This window comes from Pelophylax lessonae, assembly GCF_965119305.1.
Source record: "Pelophylax lessonae genome assembly, chromosome: 2".
Taxonomy (NCBI): domain Eukaryota; kingdom Metazoa; phylum Chordata; class Amphibia; order Anura; family Ranidae; genus Pelophylax; species Pelophylax lessonae.
In genome coordinates this window covers 381,230,418-381,254,217 of record NC_138769.1, presented here as the reverse complement: position 1 = coordinate 381,254,217, position 23,800 = coordinate 381,230,418, and the positions used below count along the sequence as shown (strand labels likewise).

The window sequence follows — 23,800 nt, the reverse complement described above, 5'->3', positions numbered from 1 at the left end:
GTGCACAACCCTCCTCATTAGCACACTGCTTCAGACTAAACAGATGTTCCATAAGACTGCTTGTCCACCACACCTATAGTGCCAAAGATCTTTACTATGTTTTGTTATCTCTTTTTCAATTTACTTCTGGCAGCTTCAAGAGCCATCCCATAACGCAGAGATCACATTCTGTCTACAGGCCATGTATTTTCATATCATATTTTCTTGTCCTGGGTACAGAATTTGATGAATATTAAAACAGAATTAACCAGAATGCCTTGCAAATTGCAGTACATAATTGGCTGACAAATATGGAGAATGTCAGCAATTCTGAGTTCAAGGCTTAACCATATTAGTATCCGTTTCTTCCAAGTACGAATTGCTCCTATTGCTCGAAAGGTAAACACAAACGGTCATTCACAAGATTAGAACTTTGTAGAAAGGGCTCATTTCAGTTGACAACTGCAACTTGTTTTTTCATCTACTAGAATATATTGCTCTGGTCAGTCCATGCTGTAAGTGCATGGCTACATGCATTCACTAAATAATAATAAAAAAAAAAAAAAGTTGTGTGTTATATATATATATATATATATATATATATATATACACACAGTGGGTACGAAAAGTATTCAGACCCCCTTAAATTTTTCACTCTTTGTTATATTGCAGCCATTTGCTAAAAATCATTTAGGTTCATTCTTCTTCCTCATGAATGTACACATAGCACCCCATACTGACAGAAAAACACAGAATTGTTGACATTGTTGCAGATTTATTAAAAAAGAAAAACTGAAATATCACATGGTCCTAAGTATTCAGACCCTTTGCTGTGGCACTCATATATTTAACTCAGGTGCTTTCCATTTCTTCTGATCATCCTTGAGATGGTTCTACACCTTCATTTGAGTCCAGCTGTGTTTGATTATACTGATTGGACTTGATTAGGAAAGCCACACACCTGTCTATATAAGACCTTCCAGATCACAATGCATGTCAGAGCAAATGAGAATCATGAGGTCAAAGGAACTGCCTGAAGAGCTCAGAGACAGAATTGTGGCAAGGCACAGATCTGGCCAAGGTTACAAAAAGATTTCTGCTGTACTTAAGGTTCCTAAGAGCACAGTGGCCTCCATAATCCTCAAATGGAAGACGTTTGGGACGACCAGAACCCTTCCTAGAGCTATCGGGGGAGAAGAGCCTTGGTGAGAGAGGTAAAGAAGAACCCAAAGATCACTGTGGCTGAGCTCCAGAGATGCAGTCAGGAGATGGGAGAAAGTTGTAGAAAGTCAACCATCACTGCAGCCCTCCACCAGTCGGGGCTTTATGGCAGAGTGGCCCGACGGAAGCCTCTCCTCAGTGTAAGACACATGAAAGCCCGCATGGAGTTTGCTAAAAAAAACACCTGAAGGACTCCAAGATGGTGAGAAATAAGATTCTCTGGTCTGATGAGACCAAAATAGAACTTTTTGGCCTTAATTCTAAGCGGTATGTGTGGAGAAAACCAGGCACTGCTCATCACCTGTCCAATACAGTCCCAACAGTGAAGCATGGTGGTGGCAGCATCATGCTGTGGGGGTGTTTTTCAGCTGCAGGGACAGGACGACTGGTTGCAATCGAGGGAAAGATGAATGCGGCCAAGTACAGGGATATCCTGGACAAAAACCTTCTCCAGAGTGCTCTGGACCTCAGACTGGGCCGAAGGTTTACCTTCCAACAAGACAATGACCCTAAGCACACAGCTAAAATAGCGAAGGAGTGGCTTCACAACAACTCCGTGACTGTTCTTGAATGGCCCAGCCAGAGCCCTGACTTAAACCCAATTAAGCATCTCTGGAGAGACCTAAAAATGGCTGTCCACCAACGTTTACCATCCAACCTGACAGAACTGGAGAGGATCTGCAAGGAGGAATGGCAGAGGATCCCCAAATCCAGGTGTGAAAGACTTGTTGCATCTTTCCCAAAAAGACTCCTGGCTGTATTAGATCAAAAGGGGGCTTCTACTAAATACTGAGCAAAGGGTCGGAATACTTAGGACCATGTGATATTTCAGTTTTTCTTTTTTAATAAATCTGCAACAATGTCAACAATTCTGTGTTTTTCTGTCAGTATGGGGTGCTATGTGTACATTCATGAGGAAGAAGAATGAACCTAAATGATATTAGCAAATGGCTGCAATATAACAAAGAGTGAAAAATTTAGGAGGGTCTGATTACTTTTCGTACCCACTGTATATATATATATATATATATATATATATATATATATATATATATATATATATATATATATATATATATATACACATATATATATATACACATACACACACATACATACATACATACATACACTAGAGCTGCACGATTCTAGATAAAATGAGAATCATAATTTTCCTCTCATGATTCTTGGCATAACATCATCTTTTACATTATACCAAAAATTGAGCTAACTTTACTGTTTAGTTTTTTTTTTAATTCATTAAAGTGTATTTTTTTTCCAAAAAATTGCGTTTGGAAGACTTCTGTGCAAATACAGTGTGAAATAAAAGATTGCAACGATTGCCAATTTATTCTCTAGGGTCTCTGCTAAATATATATATATATATATATATATATATATATATATATATATATATATATATATATATATAATGTTTGGGGGCTCTAAGTAATTTTCTAGCAAAAAATACTGATTTTAACTTGTAAGAAACAAGTGTCAGAAAAAGGCTTAGTCTTTAGGAGGTTAAACTGACCTCACTTACAGACCGAAGTTCATTTCTTTGATCTAAAACATGGGTGGGGAACCTCCGGTCCGCGAGCCACATGCGGCCCGCACGATCCTTCTGTCCGGCCCGCACAATCGTTGCGATCCGCCCCCCGTGCCAGAAGGAGCCAATGGCTCCGTTCTGACACTGAATCTCCGAAAAGGGTGGACCCGAGGCGCAGAGCAGTGCGCCTCGAGCCCGCCCGTTTGTGTGACAATAGCGAATGAAAATTCGCTACTGCTCACGGATCCTCCTCCTCCTTGGCCAATGTCATTGGCCGAGGAGAAGGCGGGATGCGGGAGGACTCGAAGAGACACGGGAACTGAAGAGAGGAAGCCGCCGCTACAACAGGTAAGTCAAGTGCACTGGGGCTTGGCACGCTGTTCACTCTGCATTGTGGTCAATCACTCCGCATTGAAATTGGGCACACTGTGGTCAATCACTCCGCATTGAAATTGGGCACACTGTGGACAATCACTCCGCATTGAAATTGGGCACACTGTGGACAATCACTCCGCATTGAAATTGGGCACGCTGTGGTCACTCACTCGGCATTGAAATTGGGCACACTGTGGTCACTCACTCCTCATTGAAAGGGGGCCCGCTGTGGTCACCCTGCATTGAAAGGGGGCACGCTGTGGTCACTCCGCATTGAAAGGGGGCACGCTGTGGTCACTCACTCCGCATTGAAAGGGGGCACGCTGTGGTCACTCACTTCGCATTGAAAGGGGGCACGCTGTGGTCACTCTGCACTGAAAGGGGGCACGCTGTGGTCACTCCGCATTGAAAGGGGGCACGCTGTGGTCACTCCGCATTGAAAGGGGGCACGCTGTGGTCACTCCGCATTGAAAGGGGGCACGCTGTGGTCACTCCGCATTGAAAGGGGGCACGCTGTGGTCACTCCGCATTGAAAGGGGGCACGCTGTGGTCACTCCGCATTGAAAGGGGGCACGCTGTGGTCACTCCGCATTGAAAGGGGGCACGCTGTGGTCACTCCGCATTGAAAGGGGGCACGCTGTGGTCACTCTGCATTGAAAGGGGGGCACGCTGTGGTCAGTCTGCATTGAAAGGGGGCACGCTGTGGTCAGTCTGCATTGAAACGTGGGCACGCTGTGGTCAGTCTGCATTGAAAGGGGGGCACGCTGTGGTTAGTCTGCATTGAAAGGGGGGCACGCTGTGGTCAGTCTGCATTGAAAGGGGGCACGCTGTGGTCAGTCTGCATTGAAAGAGGGGCACGTTGTGGTCAGTCTGCATTGAAAGGGGGCACGCTGTGGTCACTCTGCATTGAAAGGGGGCACACTATACCTTGATTACTGAAGGCCCCTTTCACACTTTTGTGACCTCAAAGTCACGCAATTTTCGTTTTTTGCCGCAAAGCAATGCCTATTATATTTATGCATACATTTTGTACGGCCCCCGAATGATGTTCCAAAAATACAAATGGCCCTTGGTAGAAAAAAGGTTCCCCCACCCCTGATCTAAAAGAACAAAATGATACATTGTAAACCATTGTGTTTATAGTTATATCACAGCCTTAACAATGTTGATAAAAAAAATAAAAAAAAAAGAGCCTCCAGCAGATGTTTTTGACAGCGGTGAGCGAGCAGAGAACAACTCGGTATGAATTGAGGCCATGTCATAATAAGATTGTGAGAAGGTGAATCAAAATCGCAATTTTTTTGACGATTAATCATGCAGCTCTAATATACACACACACACACACACACACACACACACACACACACACACTATTACCAAAAGTATTGGGACACCTGCCTTCACACGAACATGAACTTTAATGGCATCCCAGTCTTAGTCCATAGGGTTCAATATTGATTTGGCCCACCCTATGCTTGCAATGGGGCATCCGAGCCGAGCCACAGCTCCCTGTGTCCATTCAGACACAGAGCCGTGGCCCGCCCCCATCCCCTTTTTCTCCTTACGGGGTTAATGACTTGGATTGACAGCAGCGGGAGCCAATTAACAATAAGCAGGAGAGTCTCGGGCAGCCGAGACACTCCTGCAACATCACTGAATCTAGATAGCACTAGATAGGTATTAGAGGGGCCTGAGGGGGGGCTGCTGCACACAGAAGGCGGTTTATCTTAATGCATTAAGATAAAAAAACCTTCTGCTTTTACAACCACATGGTATCCCTGTGCTTGATTGGCCAGCAAACTCGCCTGACCTAAACCTAATAAAGAATATGTGGGGTATTGTCAAGAGGAAGATGAGAGACATCAGACCCAACAATGCAGATGAGCTGAAGACCGCTATAAAAGCAACCTGGGCTCCCATAACACCTCAGCAGTGCCACAGGCTGATTGCATCCATGCCAAGCTGCATTGATGCAGTAATTCATGCAAAAGGAGACCTGACCAAGTATTAAGTGCATACTATACTGTACATGGACACACTTTTCAGTAAGCTAATATTTCTGTGATGTGAAAAAATGGTAAAGTGCTGCCCTATGGTAAATACTGGATACACACTATATATCATTAATACATAAGCTAAAATATGCTGTGAGCCAACATTTCTGTAAAAATCCTTTAAAATATATCAGCAAGTGTGTAATGAATCTAATATAATGAGTTTCACTTTTTGAATTGAATTACTTTTTGATGATATTCTGATATTCTTTTTAGATGCACCTGTGTATGTATATATATATATATATATATATATATATATATATATATACACACACACACACACACCACATATTAGGTTCTTCTAAAAAGAGACAGCCATCCTTTTATGTGCAAGGGCTCCTAACAGAATTGTAGCAGAATTGTAGCTACAAACTATATGCTTAAATAATTTTTTTTCAAAGAACACAATGATTAAATCAAGCCAAACACTTTTTATATGCATAATTAAAAAAAAATAATAAAAAAAAAACACAAATTTTGGGCTTATCTATAGCTGTACAGTGTAAGTAGGGAGGGAAGCAGATAACCACAGCTAATTATTATAAAAGTGTAGAAGATATAATTACTGCCTTTTTATTGCATGCTGTCATCACAGAACTGCTGGAAGTTGCAGAATTAGAAAAATTCCAAAGAAACCAAATGGGGCAAGATTTATGCTCCGGTTAGGCCAAAAACCGGAATGCATGGATGGTCCAAACCTTGCCAGGCATCACTTTATGAGATATGTATGCCCTCAAAGTCTTGTTGTGATATCTAGATATATATCCAGGAGTTAGCTTTGCTAATCTTGTGTCCAGAGTAATTATTGAGAAGATGGTGGACTTGTGCTAGTGACCTAACTCACATACCTTAAGATATAGGTTATGGTCTACATACTTAGAGTAATCACTATGTAGTCATTTTAAATGCGGTTTAGTATGTATGTGCTTCTACAAGAAGAAAATATCTGCCTTTGTCCACAATATTAAAAAAACAGCTTTACGTTTCTCAGAATTACGCAGATGTTTCAACCTTGAGGCTAGTGATGAAGCACATGTCAGAATGATGACACTGGAAATAAACTCTTCTACACTAATCTGTCACAACAAATTTTCACTTGGCTATCCAGTGAGCCAAACATTTCCTCTAATTAGGTCATAATTTAACATTTTGAGGAATCCAAGAGGCTGCTCACTTTTTAACATTAAGCAAGTAACGTATATATACGTATATGAACAAGGACAGCACCATACTACTTACAAAACTTACTGATGTAACCTATACTGCAGCATACTTTGCATGCATACAACCCCTTTAAAACCAGATTAGGTATAAAAAAAACTACATAGGAATGTTTACAGCTTTTAATGCAAATATATATATATATATATATATATATATATATATATATATATATATATATATAAACATTTTTTAAATTCTTTATAATTTGTACTACAATAACCATTTCCTATGATGAAACATGCCTAGTCCTGTACAAAAGAAGATTACAAGTATATGATCAAATGTATGTCAGCACTTGCAGCTAAATTAAAAACCAAAGAGATCCATGTTAACTCCAAGTCTCAGTCCATCTCCTCAGTAAAAATGTTGGTCTCACACCAAGGAACAGAGACAGTCTGTCTTTCTAGTGTTTGACCTTTAACATCAAACAGGAAGTTTCCAACAGCGTGGATCACCTAAACAGTAGTTGCATCTGATTGGACACAGCCACTGTTCATGTAAAAACAGCAGTTCGTGTGACAAATGGTAATTAAATGACTGACTTAAATGGAGAGGGGCTGGCACGGCCATCTACTTAGCAAGTTTCAGTCAGTTCCTCAGGACAGAGTATGGCCAGCTTAATACCTTTTCCTTCCAATGCTAAAGGCTGAACAGCACACGAGGATGTCTATATGCCTGCTTTACAAAACAACAACTATAGAATTTCCTAATCGCTAGCAGTTAGCACCTTTACCATAGGAAGTAGTGGCTTCATGGCTGAAGCACAAGGCACATGAAAGAAAACCTGAAGTCAGTTGTGTTAAAATATAAATGCTATTAAATAAAATATAAACTTTCAATAAATTAAAGGATTAAAATATTTTATGTACAGTCTGCAAAAGAAAAGCTGTATCATATCTAATCGTCAATGAACATGCTACAAAAAAGCATATATCAAAATAATCCAAACTGGCAGTTTTCTACAGCCAAGAAAACCTTAAAGTGTCAAGGCTAAATATAAAAAATTATTTGGTACACGTCTACAATACTTTCAGATTTACCCATGTTTTATCCTTTGAAGCACGCTGCAATTATAAAAAACAGAATTCTCTCATCGTCCTCCCCATTCTCATCGACATAACCCCCTCCTTGTGCACAAACAAAAGCACAGGAAGTTATCGGCTCACAAGATTTCAACAGGTATTTTGTACTTATTTATTAGATTTAACAAAAAACTTTCAATGGTATATTTAACAGACGAAAAGGGAGCAAATAAGTAAAGTTCTTTGTTAAGATTTACATATACTTTAATGCAGCACTTACATATTTAACATATTCCTTCCACTGTTGCCACCACTGCACAGAAATAAGAAACCAGTTATGTCCAAATTGGAGGCCATGTCGACTCTCCCGTTCCAACCATCCCCTGCAAACCAAAATGCAAATTCTGTTAAGTACAGTTTAACAATAGGAGTAAGAAAAAACAAAAAACAAAAATATGTTAGTAATAAAGGGATACCTGATGATCTGTCCTTCTTCTTCTGGGGTAGCCGGCCTTAAACCCAAAACTATGTGGCAAACCTATAAGGTAATGATAGAAATTAAAGCACACCCCTTATATTAGGCGACGACTTATCTTATCTCAAAGTCAACATAAAAAAAAATTGGGCAAACAATTTTTCAATTGCCTTGTAAAATCAAGCCAGACTTGAAAATGACAGGGCAACATTTTTAATGTGGGGATACTTTAATTGCATATTGCAAAACAAGGTGGTAACAGGGTCTCTAACCAACAACAGAAAATGTACATGTATGAACAGGACAGCAAGCAAAAAAATGTCAGATTGTCCCAAAAAAAAATTGTAATGGCATATACACACTATATCAGGTACTACATTCTAGAGTGAGAGAACTTATATAGCGCCCTTATATGTGGAAGTTTAAGTTGATGAAAAAGAAATCCCACCCTTAATCCTTACTTTCATCCTACTTGCCCCATATAGCTCGGACAGAATGGCCTTCAGAAAAGATTGAGACAGACACTGGGCTTAACAAGAGAAAAATGAAGAATAGGCATCCTAAGAGGCAATTGCTCCTGGCATGTGTAGCATCACTTTACAGTTATTACCACCTATATACATCACTACAGCTACCTCAAAAATCTTTTGACTTCCAAAGATTCTTTTTATACTTTATACTTGGTCTATCCACCACAAGTAATTCTCTAATCCACAAACTTCTCCCTGGGTTCCACAATCATAGAAATAGCACCACTGTGCCACTGAATTAGGTAAACAATTTACTATTAAGGGTTTTGAATCCAGCATTGCCCTTGGCCTTCCCACCATTCTGAGTAAACAGCGATTTCTTCTAAATATAGTTACTTCAATACTTCCCATAGTGATCAGTGCCATATAAAAGAACAAATCACTGCAAATAAGCAATAGAAAATCCTCTATGGGGCAGGGATAACTTATTTTCTTCAACTGCTGGTAGAGCTTTCTTTCTATACAATAACTGACTTACTGCTTTTTCCATAGCATTCTGCTTAACAGCAGTGAACTGGCATCAGCAAAAAGCTACTCACGTTATATAAAGCTGACTTATCCTTTTCCAGGCACAATAAAAGCTTGTATAGAACAGATGTTCAGCTTCTTGGATCATTTGACACTGACAAAGACATATATAAACTAAACCGTTCACAGCATGATAAGCAGCTTCTCTGTACATAGTTGAAATCAAAGCTTAGAGCGTATACGCGTTGCTCTTAAAATCAAGCATCAGACTCCTTTGGGGGAAGCATCACAAGAATTCTAAGAGATTAGGTTTCCTAAAGCATATTACAAATGAATGATGGAAGGACGATGGCAAGTGATACCTAAACAAATATAAATGATGTCCAATAGGTTTTACAATAGCTGAGCTCTTATTTACAACCTAATATTCCACTGCACCTAAATTATTATTTATTTTTATTTATTTTTTTGTGTTTTGCAGGTAAAATTGAAAATCATTTTATTAGTGAAATAATTTTTACAGTTTCCTGTAATTCCACCAGCAGCTGTTAAATATGACGTTTTTGCATGTTGGTCCCTGATAAATATTAAAAAAGTCCCAGAGACAGAAAAACTAGTGGGTAAATTAATTCAACAGCAAATGAATAATAGTGAAACACAATTTTTTTTAGGAGGCCTGAAACTTTGAAGATAAAATCATGTAAAAAAAAAAAAAAAAAAGGTACTAAAGTATTTTTTAAAGCATTTCCCTGAGCTGGTACTACCTTCATAATTAAATTTATTTTTTGCCTTGCCAACCATTTTAAGAGTGTCTGTGTTTGAAAATGTGTGCTATTTGGTGTTTTTCTGTTAGCTCAAAAGTAAAAAAAAAAAAAAAAAAAGAAAAAACAATAATAATATTAAATAACAAAAACTACTATTGTAAAAGTGTCACTAATGGCAAATTATTTTTTTGTTTTTTTATGGAGTGGAGAGGGATAAAAATACCTGCCAGTTTTGTATTACTGTCTGTGCCCCCTGTTTACCAATATTATCGAAATTTTGGGTTGACTTCAGAACAGGAATAGAGGGCAATTCTTTCCAACAAGGGCATTACTTCTGACGACACCCCAGGATTCCCTCATTTTGGAGGTATATCCACTCACTTCTGGTTTTCACTCAAAGAGAAAATAAGAGACCCAGAGGTAGATCATATTGGCAAATGTCATATCTAGTTTGCTTATCGCATCACATCCGACCTTTGCAATGCACACCGTTTGCGGCACCACAAGCGGTGGTACTGGAAGATTGTTATAATTAAAATGGATTTGTTGGTGCCCAGAGAATGCGAGTAGCATTTTTAAACTTTGTCTGCATTGTTGCCTTATGAGTTTATGTGTAATCTCCATTACTGTGTTGCCTGAGGAGTTATGTATAAATCTCCATTAGTGACTGTATATAGATTGGTGTGAATATATATATGTACGAGATATTGAATATTGATTTCAAACGGATAAGTATGTTTGAAATGCTAGCCTGCTTTTCACATTTAAACACATAAAAGGATAAGTCTGTTTGAAGGACGAGCTGTCTGCTAGCCGGGAGGTGGCCTGCTGATATGCCAAATAGTATCGCCCTGTAATTAAATTCCTGTGAGCCAGACATCCTGGGGCCAATGCCACAGGGTGAATAGAGCAGGTCATGTCTGCCCTTAATTCATCCTCCATATCAAAGAACTCTCATTAAGATATGCAATGAAGATGGACTATCTGTGGAGGGTTGGACAATGTGCACCGGAGATGAACCTTGCATATCTTAATTTTCAATTTCAGAGCAAACCAACAAGTATAATTAAATTCTCCCTCCAATAGAGAGGAGGAGTTAGCAAGGGGCTGAATTATGCTAAGCTAGGTGAGATGAAGTTGTCCAATCCTGAACGAGATACGCAGAGAGGGAGGAACAGGGCAGGATAGCTGAACCAATCAGACTACCCCTATACAAGTCTATGCGATATAGATCTATATTAGTGAAGGTGGGAATGAGGGGAAGCTCGCTTGCATTATGAAACTCCCATGGGATGGGTAAATATGGACTTTTAAGGTATACATTGCTTGTCCTCTTTGTGTCAGTAGTGCTGTGTTTGTATATGAGTATCATACTCTATATTTGTTCAGTTAAACTAGGAATATTTTCCATGTTTGTATGTACTATAGCTAGATTGTTGTAAATTAATTTAGGCTTTCAGACTATATACCAATAAAACTAATATTGCTGTTTTGAAGCTTTCACTCATGGTCAAAGAACTCTCATTTAACCCGAATATTGTCTGAGGTAAATTACATCTCGTATCTTCTGGGTAACAGCATCCTTTTTACAATAAAACATACTACACTATGATCTACTTCTGAGTCTCATATTTGCTCTTTGAGTGAAAGAGAGTTTATATCAGTGTGACCTTCAAGCTGGGAGACAGTGGAATCCTTATGGTGAAGATCTGAAAAAATGGGCACAGGGATTACCCCTTAAGGCATGTAGGCTGCTTTGCTGGAAGCATAAATCTGGTGAGTGGATCAACACTTATTTGTAGAGAAAAAAAGGTTATTACATATTTTTCAAAAGAACAAAGTAAATTGGGACTGTTTTATCAGTTTATGTGATATGGACTTTTTAAAGTATTGGTAAAAAGTTTCAAAAAATATTTTTTTCAGATCAAGCATGTACATTGTTTAATAGAATATTGGTATTGAGTTATGCTGATGTACTAGCGCCTGCCTTTGCATTTTTATTAGTAGTATGTAATTACTGGGAGTAGATATCACAGCGATCACATGCTACAGAGCCACTGAGATAGACTGGGTACACTGTATCCTTGAACTGAGCCATCTGAGACTGGCTCGGTTCACAGCCACTCCCAACCACAATAGCTGGCCCTAAGGGTGTTTCTACATGTGTTTGTAAATGACAGTTGGTAAATAACAGTCTACCATTCCACCATTTATAAATTCACCACAGTAGAAAAGTGATTATACAGGGAGGTTGAAACTGGAGCAGAAGGAATAGACAGAGCTATGTAACCAAATTGCAATGAGGCTGTCAGACGTGTTACTTTTATGTTTGGATAAATAAAAATGAGCAAAAAGTCATAAAACAAACATTCTCGAAAATGAGTACTCGGAAAACTCTATTTGAAGTTAAATCTTACAAAACAGGAGTGTTTGTGTGCACATGTAAAATAATTACATTGTGGTTATATTGCTAAACATTCTGCAAGACTAAAAACTGCTTTAAAACCTATATACAATCCTGACATGGAAAACGAGATGCAGATAAATGGCTAACGTTTTTCATATTGTATTTTTGGCTAAATATAATTGCAGTTGTTAATTGATAGCTCCCTAATCAGCACACAGACATGCATTGTAGTACACTAATTTTAGTACACTCAAACATCCAACAGAGAGAAGAAAAGAGGTTTATACGTCATTCAGCCTCCTACAGAACAAATAACATTTCTAATACAACAGTAATCAACATCTCACACCTGCTCCTAGAAACTGGAAGGGCTATCAAGTGACACAGAGATGTAATGTCTACGGATCGAGACTTCTCCGAAACATACACAGAAGTAAAAAAAAAAAAAAAAAAAAAATGCTAATACAAATGACATATTACAAATCAAATGAAATACTGGGTTATGAAACAACCCTTTGACAGCAACATTTTATGCTAGAGGAATCCACTGGGTATTGTCATTGTAAACTGAATCTAACATTTTGCTCAGTGTCTAGTAACCTTTCAGTTACAGATTTAACATGTCGTGTTCTTCAAAACATATTCCTAAGTATTTTTTTTACATCCAAAAGTATCCCAATAACAACATGTTAATATAAAATGATTTTCAATTCTGGGTGAATTAGATCTGATATATATAGTGCAGAAGACACAGAAAAATAGGATTTTTGTACTCACCATAAAATACATTTATCCAAATAATCGACGGACACAGTGCTCCATAAATCGTGACTATAGGGTTACATCGCTTTCTGCAGGAGTACGACTAGGCAGAACCAAAAAAACTTGGCTACGCCAATGGGCCGTCCTCAGCTGGTATATATCCTCCTCTCTGATATAGGTATTCAGTTTAGTAGCAAGCAGCATTAGAAGTATCAAAACTCCATAGAGGGGTGGGTGCTGTGCTTGTCGAAGAACTCTTAAGAAAAAATCCTAATTTCTTTTTCGTTCATCGACGGACACCGCGCTCTATAAATGAGGACTATAGGGATGTCCAAAAGCAGTTTCGAAAGGAAAATGAGGGGTAGGAAAAATAACCCAAGGCTAAACATAAGAGCCCTTAACTAGGACACAGGAGCTTTAACTGGGTCACAGGAGCCCCGTCTGAAAAAAATGGATTTTTGTAAAATCTTACCGTAAAATCCTTTTCTCTTAGCTCATCGACAGACGTAGTCCTCGGTGATACACCACCTTCGGGTTATGTTACCTCCGCAGGAGCAGGACTAGACAGGAAATTAAAAAGCTCTGGCCACACCCTAGGGGCAGTCCCAGAGGGTATATCCTCTCTCTCTCTGCCTCAGCAAATCAGTTATGTGAAAAAGCAGTGCTTAGAGAATTTAACCCAACCCAACTCAAAAAAACAGAGGGGCGGGGACTACGTCTGTCGATGAGCTAAGAGAAAAGGATTTTACGGTAAGATTTTACAAAAATCCATTTTTCTCTAGCGCTCATCGACAGACGTAGTCCTCGGTGATACACCACCTTCGGGACGTCCCAGAGCAGTATCACAACTGAGGGGTGGGAAAATGGAAATCAAATCCCAATCTAGAAGGCCCAACCGGTGCCAACTAGAAGTTTACAATGCTCATCCTTAATGATGAGACTCAACAAAAAAAGAGAAAACAATTTTTTTTTTTTTTTTTTTTCAAACAGAAAAAAACCCTCGAGGTAGACCACCGGTCTCCTCAAATTGCGGCCTGCAAAACCTTGCGGCCAAATGAGGCATCCGCCGATGCCGTCACATCAATTTTATAGAATTTTGTAAAGGTATGTACCGACGACCAGGTGGCCGCCTTACATACCTGGACCACTGACGCCTGATGGCGAAAGGCCCAGGAAGTACTGAGCGCTCGAGTGGAGTGCGCCCTAACAGGGAACGGAGGACTCTGACCCTTAATAGAATAAGCCTGTACCACCGTTTGTCTAATCCATTTGGCAATGGTCGCGGCAGATGCAGGCAAACCCTTTCTGGGGCCATCCGTGATCACAAAAAGTGAATCCGTCTTACGGAATGATTCCGTAGCTTTCAGGTATACCCTGATTGCCTGAACCACATCTAAGGAATGCAACGCATGTTCCCGATGATGCTTGGGCTGAGGACACAAGGAAGGTAGTACAATATCTTCATTCAGATGAAAATCTGAAACCACCTTGGGAAGAAAAGATGGCTTAGGATGAAGTACTACCTTATCCCTATGAATCACTAGGTATGGTGACTGGCATGATAATGCAGCCAGTTCTGACACCCTGCGAGCAGAAGTAATAGCCACCAAGAAGGCCACCTTCTGGGATAGAGTAAGCAAGGGAATCTCCCTGATGTTTTCAAAGGGAGGTTTCTGTAGAACCGACAAAACCAAATTAAGATCCCAGGGCCGTAAGGGCGCGCGGACTGGAGGAGCCAGGTGCCGCACCCCCTGGATGAAATTCCGCACCAAGGATTTGGTAGCTAAAGGCTTCTGAAAGAAGATTGCTAATGTTGAAACTTGACCCTTGATGGTGCTCAAGGCTAGCTTCTGCTCAACCCCTTGTTGCAAAAAGGCCAATATTCGCGTCACCGAATAGGTACGTGGAGGAAATCCTAAAGATTCGCACCACGCAATATAAGTCTTCCATGTGTGATAATAGACTTTGCTGGAAGTCGCTTTCCTTGCTTTAATAAGGGTAGGAATGACTGAAGTAGACAAACCTCTGTCCTTCAGTACTTGGGTCTCAATGGCCAGGCCATTAAAACCAGCGACTGTAAAGCACGAAGGTAAATTGGTCCTTGAGACCACAGACACTCCCTGAGACGAAGTTCCCACGGAACGTCTGCGACTAACATGTCCAAGTCGGCCAGGCCGGCTTGAGGAGGCCAGCCTAGAATTTCTAGGACCACTGGCGCTGATTGGATCTGAACCAGGCGTCCCTAGAGCTATCTGGCCCCGACCATCCGAGAAAGTCTGGTCGTTTTCTGTTCCCACACATTTATCAGATACCTGATAGTTATCAGGAAAGGTGATCTTTTCTGGTTGAACCTCAGGGACCGAAGTCACCCGACTAGAGGCTACTTGGCCTATCTGGTCAACCAGATCCGATTCCTGTGAGGTATCGGGACTAATCTTAGGAAAAGGTAAAGGAAAAGATCTTTTCAGGGAACGGTAACTACCGCTTCCTGTGGTACTTAAATGTTGGAAGGGAAGAATCGCACCGGTAGTAGTGGTTGATGCTCGATCTAATGTCCTGAATACCGGTGAAAACGTCCCCCCACCCTGAAACCGGGTGGGGGCGCACCTTCAGGCTGTGTACTCCTTTACTTCGGGTTTGGCTGGGTTGGTCCTCTGCTTGTCCGACCAGCCCTTCTTGAACCCTCCTGGAGGAGTCTTGCCTTTCCCGCTAGTACCAGCCGGGCGCCCTTTATGGGCGGTAAAGAAAGGTCCTCGCTTGTTGCGAGGTCCCTTAGCTTTTGCAGCCTGTGGCAAAAAAGTGCTCTTGCCCCCAGTGGCATCCTTTATGATTTCATCTAGGTTGGCTCCAAATAGACGATTCCCCTGAAAAGGGAGATTGGTCAAGGTCTTTTTGGAACCTAGGTCAGCTGACCAGCATTTTAACCACAGCACACGTCTGAGGATCACTGCTAACTTAGATGCATGCCCTAATAGGGGAGTAGTGTCCAAGGCTGCGTCACAGATAAACCGTAGCCCTTGTATGATCTGTTCCATCAAATCAGATGTCTCCTGGGGAATATCTTTTCCCCTAAGATCTTGGCGTACCATTTTCGCCCATTCCGTAAGTGTCTGAGAAACTAGACCAATAACGATTACTGGTCTAAATGCTGACCCTCCTTTAATCTGATTACCAAAACATTTAGGTACAGGAAAAGCCTTCGCCGTCTTGATGGGCTTATTAGTACCAAAAGGCATCTCTGTTTCAGTTGCCTCTGCCGGTAAAGCCTCAAGTTTTAAGGTTTCTTGCACTGCCACAACTAGTGCGTCCACCAATGCTTCTTCCTGAATAATAGCAAGAGAAGAAGCGTCCTCCTCACTTTCTGAGGGGGCTTTACCTGGGATAGCAACCCTTGCAGAGGAACCTGCAACTGCCGTGACCATCTCTGAATCTGAGTCAGAGGTGTCAGATAGTATAGGGGTAGGCGGGGGTCGCTTCCTTGACCCCCGTCCCTGACAGGCCGCCTCCACCCGAGCCACCATAGACTCCAAAATTGCTGTAAATGACTCTATACTCTGTGCACCGGCGGGTCCCGAGGCCCCCTCGAGGGAAACAGGTGGGGGAATATGTGTGGCAGGGTCCATGATAACTCCAGTTACTTCCTGGTTAATATAATTCAAAAGTAAAGAAAAAAACTTTTTTTTTTTTTTTTTTTTTTTCTTTTTTTTTTTTTTTTTTCTGACCCCCAGCGCCACAAAAAAGCCCCTTAGTGTTACCTGCTAGCTATCGATCGAGAGAGAGAGAGATAGACCCCCAGGCTCACCACTTGATGCTCAGAGTTAAACTGCAACAGCTTACAGCGCTGTCTTGACAAACAGGAAGTCTTTTGGCTGGCTGCCCAGGAAGAAAGGAGGCGGCTCCGCCCCTCTGCACGCCTTCCGGCGCCTCCCCCAAGCTCCACGAGGTGTGGGATCACCTCAAACATGGCCGCTCAAAAATGGCGGCTCGTGCGATCCTGCAAGAAAAAATGGCGGCGGCCTGCTGAATGGCGGTGTGCTGCAGGGCACACAACACTGTCTCTGCCTGGGGATATGGCGTGGTTGGCGGTATCGGCCCTGGCGGACCGCATGGCCGTTCGGGAGGCCTGCTAATAGCTGGAGATCTGATTTGGAAGGCAGTCTACATGTCCGTGGCTTCTGACTGGTAGGTAGCTTATACTTAACCCATAAGATTCCCAGAATGCCACAGATTACATCTTTTAAACATGTATACAATAGATTGTTAGCTCCCAAACCAAGCCTCCTGGCTTTTTGTACACAAAAAATCACACTCAAAGTAGGAGGATCTGTGACATGTTATAGGATAGAAAGGACTCTTTCTTACCATACAGAGAGGGGCCCGCGTTCACCACAAAACCGTCAGGGGGAAAGGGGGAACATACTACTCACCATACCGGAACCAGGCGGGCACCAACTCCTGACAGTACCCCTCTCCACCGGGGCGGGAGGGCTGTCGACCGATACGAACGCCGTGACTCATGGTCTTTGGCGTTTCAGCGAGACGTTTAACTCGCGGATTCAGTCCTTTTAATGGGACTTTGTCGCGGCCGACCCAGTGCGGAGCTATGGCCTGCACGCGCTCGTAGGCTGAACTGGGGTGACCACCGGATCTCAACATCCAGCCCGTCGCCCAGTTCAGCTTTCTTGCTTGAAGATCTCACAGGAACACTGGAGAAAAAGCTGTCTAAAAAAAAAAAATCCTTTAAGAAAAAATTCTTGCCAGGACCTAAGATCCCAGCAAGGTGTCTAGGTCCTTACTCCTAACTAGACAGAAAATAACTGATTTGCTGAGGCAGAGAGAGAGAGGATATACCCTCTGGGACTGCCCCTAGGGTGTGGCCAGAGCTTTTTAATTTCCTGTCTAGTCCTGCTCCTGCGGAGGTAACATAACCCGAAGGTGGTGTATCACCGAGGACTACGTCTGTCGATGAGCGCTAGAGAAATAAAGGTTTAAAGAAAAAACACCACTCAAGAGGGAACAGCCCTTCTTAAGCAGCAGCCTGCAAAACTTTGCGGCCAAAAGAAGCATCCCCAGATGCCAAGGTATCTACCTAGAATTTTGTGAAGGTATGCACGGACGACCAAGTGGCTGCCTTGCAAACTTGCGATATTGAAGCCTGATGACGGAAGGCCCAAGAAGCACTCAGCGCCCGAGTAGAATGCGCAGTGACAGGGAAAGGTGGAACCTGAACCTTAATGGAATGGGCCTGATTCATCTGTCTGATCCATCTGGAGATGGTAGCCGAAGAAGCAGCCAGCCCTTTTCTTGGTCTGTCTATAACCACAAAAAGTTAGTCTGACCTTCGAAAAAACTAAGTAGCTGCCAGATACACCCGAATTGCACAAACCACATTTAAGGTATGCAAAGCAAATTCCTTGGGATGAGCCGGCTTGGGACAAAAGGAAGGCAACACAATGTCCTCATTCAAATGGAAGTCAACTTTGGGCAGGAATGATGGACAGGGACGAAGAACCACTTTATCCCTTTGAACCACTAAATAGGGACTGCAAAAGGATAATACCACCAATTCCAATACCCTGCAGGTCAAGGTAATAGCCACCAAGAATGCCACCTTCTGGGATAATGTAGGCAAAGGAATCTCCTGAATATTCTCAAATGGAGGTTTCTGGAGAACCAAAAGTACTCAATTTAAATCCCATGGCAGCAAACGAGACCATACAAGTGGAGCCACATGTCGATCCCCCTGAATGAATGTACGAACTAAAGAGTGCATGGCTAGGGGTCGCTGAGAGAAGATTGCCAAGGCAGACACCTGGCCCTTGATGGTACTCAAGGCCAAATTCTGATCAATACCCTGCTGAAGAAAGGTTAGGATCTGAGCCACAGAAAAGGATGATCGCAAATCGACTCACACCAAGAAATGTATGCTTTCCACGTACGATGGTATATCTTGCTAGAAGACGACTTCCTCGCTTTCACCATAGTAGGGATCACTGATCCAGACAGACCTCTATCCCTCAGTAACTGGCTTTCAATAGTGAAGCCATTAAAACCAGCGACTGTAGAGCAGGATGGTAGATCAGCCCTTGGGACAACTGGTCTTCTCTGGGAGGAACTCCTCGAGGGACATTTACAGCCACCAAGATGATTGGAAGATCCTCACTTTTGTTCCCTCGCAGGAACTGTGGAAGAAGCCTTAGCCGAGGATGATACTGGCCTTACCGTGGCCTTTGGATGCCTGCGGCATCTATTAGAGGACCCCGTGACCTTGTCACACATTTCGGTATCCTCCTTTGGAGCTGAATCTGCTAAAGGAGCTGCCTGTAGAACTGTGCAAACCGAACTGTCTTGAAGGTGAATACCACCAGGGAGAGAGAACTGTCTGTGTGACAGCAGCCAGGGAATCCCGTCCTGCGGATCCTGAAATTTGTCCAAAGGGAGGACCACCCTGGTCAGAATTATAATCAGACCTAGGTAAATCAATTCACTGGACAGGGATATGGGGGACCTTAGGTAGTTCAGACATCACCTGAACCTTTTCAGGAACTACATCTGCACAAGAAGGACCTAAAAAAACCTGAAAAGGACAAGCTTTGTCCCCCTTTCTCGTACCCCCAAAAGACACATTTCGCGGATTTTCTTGGTGCTCATCAAAGAGGTCGACGGGGCCGGAAACCAGCGAAGATGTCCCCCCACCCCAATGATGGGGGAAAGCAGACCTTCATGCTGAAGGAGTCTTGTCTACTCGTCCGGGGAAGCTAGCTCTAGACTTACCCGGCCAAGGTTGCTTGGAAACTCCGGGGGAAGATTTAAAAGATCGATTTCCCTTATTCTCCGTCCCAGAAGCACAAAATCATTTTCTATGGGCTAAGAAGGAGGGCCCCCATCTGCGGCGAGGCTCCTTCCCTTTGCTTGACTGTGGCAGGAAGGTACTCTTCCTCCCCCTGTGATACCCTTAATGATGTCATTCAGTGTAGCCTCAAACAAGCGATTGCCTTAAAAGGGCAGATCAATGAGAGATTTCTTAGAGGCTTGGTCTGCGGACCAATTCTTAAGCCACAGCACATGCCTAATCACCACCGCTGAAACAAAGTTTGGACAGCACAAGAGCTGTATCCAAATCTGCATCACAAATAAACTGCAGCCCATGGACCAACTGGTCCGCTAAATCAACACAAGCAGCGGGGACCTGCTCACCCCCCCAGGCCCTGGCGCAAAAGCTTGGCCCATTCAGTTAGGGTCCGGGACACCAGGGCTAAAGCAAAGACTGGCCTTAATGCCGAATCAGCTACAGTAAACATCAGGGCTGCGCATCTTCACTTACCTCACGATTCGATGCGATTACGATTATTAGGGTCGCGATTCAATACGATTAGATTCCGCGATGCATCACGATGCATCACGATTACTATGGGGACCCTTTTCTAAAGGGGGATCTATGGTGACCCTGCTCTAAAGGCGGATCTATGGGGACCCTTCTCTAAAGGGGGATCTATGGGGACCCTGCTCTAAAGGAGATCTATTGGGAGCCTGGGCCTGCCCTAAAGGGGATCCAGGGGAACTGAGCTCTAAAGGGGATCTATGGGGACCCTGCTCTAAAGGGGGATCTATGGAATAGATCTCCTTTAGTGCAGGGTCGCCATAGATCCCCTTTAGAGCAGGCCAGCATCCCCAGAGATCCCCCTTTAGTAGAGCAGGTCCCCCCATAGATCCCCCTTTAGTAGAGCAGGTCCCCTCATAGATCCCCCTTTAGAGCAGGCCACATCAGGTTAGAAGAGTTACCTGATGCTAGTTGTAGTACCGTAGGCCCTGGTAAGGAGGAATGCTGGGCTCTGTAGTCACCCTAGTTGTAGTATAGCAGGCTCTGGTAAGGAGGAATGCTGGGCTCTGTAGTCCCCCTAGTTGTAGTATAACAGGCTCTGGTAAGGAGGAATGCTGGGCTCTGTACAGAGCTACAGAGCCCAGCATTCCTCCTTACCAGGGCCTGTACAGAGCTACAGAGCCCAGCATTCCTCCTTACCAGGGCCTGTTATACTACAACTAGGGGGACTACAGAGCCCAGCATTCCTCCTTACCAGGGCCTACTGTACTACAACTAGGGGGACTACAGAGCCCAGCATTCCTCCTTACCAGGGCCTACTGTACTACAACTAGGGGCACTACAGAGCCCAGCATTCCTCCTTACCAGGGCCTGTTATACAACAACTAGGGGGACTACAGAGTCTGTAGTAGTCCCCCTAGTTGTAGTATAACAGGCCCTGGTAAGGAGGAATGCTGGGCTCTGTAGTGCCCCTAGTTGTATTATAGCAGGCCCTGGTAAGGAGGAATGCTGGGCCCTGTAGTGCCCCGACTTACCAGGAAGCAGAGCTGCAGCCAGTTGTGGATGAAATAGCGGTAGGTGTATGGAGTAGAGCTCGGACAGGTCCCGGGTGATGAGCCTCATGTCGGGAATTTGGAGCTCGGACTAGTGCAGTGCACGGTACAGGCGGAAAGCAGGGCCTCCTCGCTCCCCTGCGGTCAACTTAGGCTGTCTGCCGAGAACCGCACCGCTACCAGAAGTGTACCAAGCTGGGAAGGCCGCGACTTCGGGCGGCTGGGCTGTCAGAGCGGGCGGTCGGGCAGCAGCGTGCTAAGTGGGCGTGCCGTGTGTATCCCGGGGCCAGAGAGAGCACTGATAGCTCCGCTCTCCTCCTCTCCCGCGCCGCGAGGAGGAGCTCCGTATCCCACAAGCCCGGCCAGCGCCGACATGTCACTTCTGTCCCCGTCCCCGGAAGTGACGTCATTAGGTAATCGATTATTCAATCACCCCGAATCTATGCAGAATCGCGAAGGGTCGCATCATGATGCATCGATTCGGCGATTATATTCAGCAGGCCTAGTAAACATGCTGCATGCCCCATCCTTCACTTTCTTGTCAGCCAGGTCCTTAAAGGATGGGGAATCCTCTACTGGGGTCATGGTTGCTTTATTCAACCTGCAAAAAGGAGGGTCAACCACTGGTGGACTAGCCCACTTTTTTAAAAGTGACTCCTCAAAAGAGTAATGTACAGGAAAATGTTTGGGTACCACAAAGGGTAATTTTGGTTGTTCCCATCCTAAAAGGAAAACCTGTCAAAATAAGACACATAAGGAAACACCTTTGGAGTAGGATGCGACTTGTGCGTACCAAATGACACAGCCCCGTCCATGGCTACATCAGCCGCATCCTCCACACAAGTCTCACCCACTGCAGTGATCACTGTGTCTACCAGCGCTTTTTTATTCACTGCTGCGACCATGGAGGAAACATCCTCATTATCAGATAGATCAGTGTGTGCAATAATAAATCCCCCAGGGCGCGCCACGTCCACGGCAGTATCAGGTTCAGAATCAGATGAGACAGCCTGAGCAGGGGAAGGCGGGGGACACTTCCCCCTGGGCCTTTGCTCACACACAACTTCTACCTGGGACACTAAGGACTGCAGGACCACCGTCCTTGCAACTATGGGAAGCTGGGGTTCTGAGGGACCTGCCACCTCCATGAGGGGGTCAGTGGGGGAGATGTGACCCTGAGGCTCCATAAAAGGAAAGCAAGACCTTGCAGTACAAAAACGATCTTTTAGCACCAATAAAGGATCCCCTCAAGGCTCAGTGTACCTATTGGCAGAGAGAGAGAGAGATAACAGGGACCCCCCAAAGACTTACCCTACCAACCGGAGCAGCACAGAGAATTCAAACCCAACATCATCATGGACGCTATCCCTGTTCATATGTCCCGGGCCCACAGGAAGAAGAAACTAAGAAGGAAGAGGAGGAGCTTCGGCATCCCCACGAGGATTTAGTTGTCTCCAGCATCTCCCAGAGTAAAGGAAAATGGCCCCCCCGTGACATCATCCGACTACACAAACATGGCAGAAAACCGGAGACCAGCCAGACTAAGGGAAAATGGCTACCATCAGCTACAAACACTGCAGCATGCTGCCAGGATCTTTCCTGCACCCTCTGCAAGAGGAACCCACTTAAGGTAGGGACACACGTTTAGGGGAGACTCTGCATCGGTCTCTGTAATGGGACCCCCCTGCACTATACTCACACTGCAAACAGTGGGGCATGCACCTAGGGGTCTCCTACACTTGGACCCCTTCAGACTACCTTCAGGTGGGGATAGCGGGGGAGACCCCAGGGGTCTCTGCAGCATTCTCTGCCCTGGGACCCCCAGCAGACTCTAGGTCCAAACAGGGGGGGAATGGGAGTGGAGGAAGCCCAGCTCAGTGAGGGATTTAAGGATGGAATAAGGGAACCTGCAGCCAGGTTGACCGTCCCTGGAGGTTACCCGCGTCCACCCCAAAGAAAACCACTAAAAGAGGTGCGGGTAACTCTCCAGACAGAACTCCTCACCACCGAAGTAGAGGAGCTGTTGGCCAAGGGACCGCTGCGACTCAGACCTAAGCCTGGTCGTATACGACCCTGTGAGATGTTTAACTCGCGGTAAAGCCTCTGTCCAGGGGCTAAGTCACGGCCTAGCTAGCGCATGTCTGCGGTCTGCGCGAACTCGCTGGCTAGATTATCCAGCCCGTCACCCAGCCTGACAGTTGATTGTAGATCTCCCAAGAGAAGACAAAAAAAGATGTAAGGAAGGAGAAAATTGCTAGGATCAGAGATCCCAGCTAGGAGCCTAGGCCCTTACTCCTGACAAGACAGATTAAAATGGATTACCTAGAGCAGAGAGGGGGGTTATATACAAGCTGAGGATGGCCCATGGGCGTAGCTGGGTGTTTTTTGTTCTGCCTAGTCCTACTCCTGGAGGAGGCAATATAACCCACTAGTTATGATTTATGGAGCGCTGTGTCCATCGATGAACGAAAGAGAAAATAAAATTGCACAGGTGATCAAATACCAAAAGAAAGCTCTAATTGTGGGAAAAAAGGACATCAATTTTATTGGTACAGCGTCGCACGACCGCGCAATTGTCAGTTAAAATAGCACAG

At 43.9% G+C, this 23,800-nt stretch overlaps 1 protein-coding gene across 2 annotated transcripts in view; it reads right to left on the bottom strand.

Moving 5' to 3' along the window:
* Nucleotides 1–23,800, bottom strand: part of USP32 (ubiquitin specific peptidase 32) — a 781,032-nt gene that overhangs the window by 142,195 nt on the left and 615,037 nt on the right. For both annotated transcript variants that reach the window (XM_082245728.1, XM_082245729.1), the window contains 2 exons: nt 7,904–7,965; nt 7,708–7,810 (listed from right to left, as the gene is read on the bottom strand). In XM_082245728.1, coding sequence (XP_082101854.1) covers nt 7,708–7,810; nt 7,904–7,965 — 165 coding nt within the window. The remainder of the gene's footprint in view (nt 1–7,707; nt 7,811–7,903; nt 7,966–23,800) is intronic.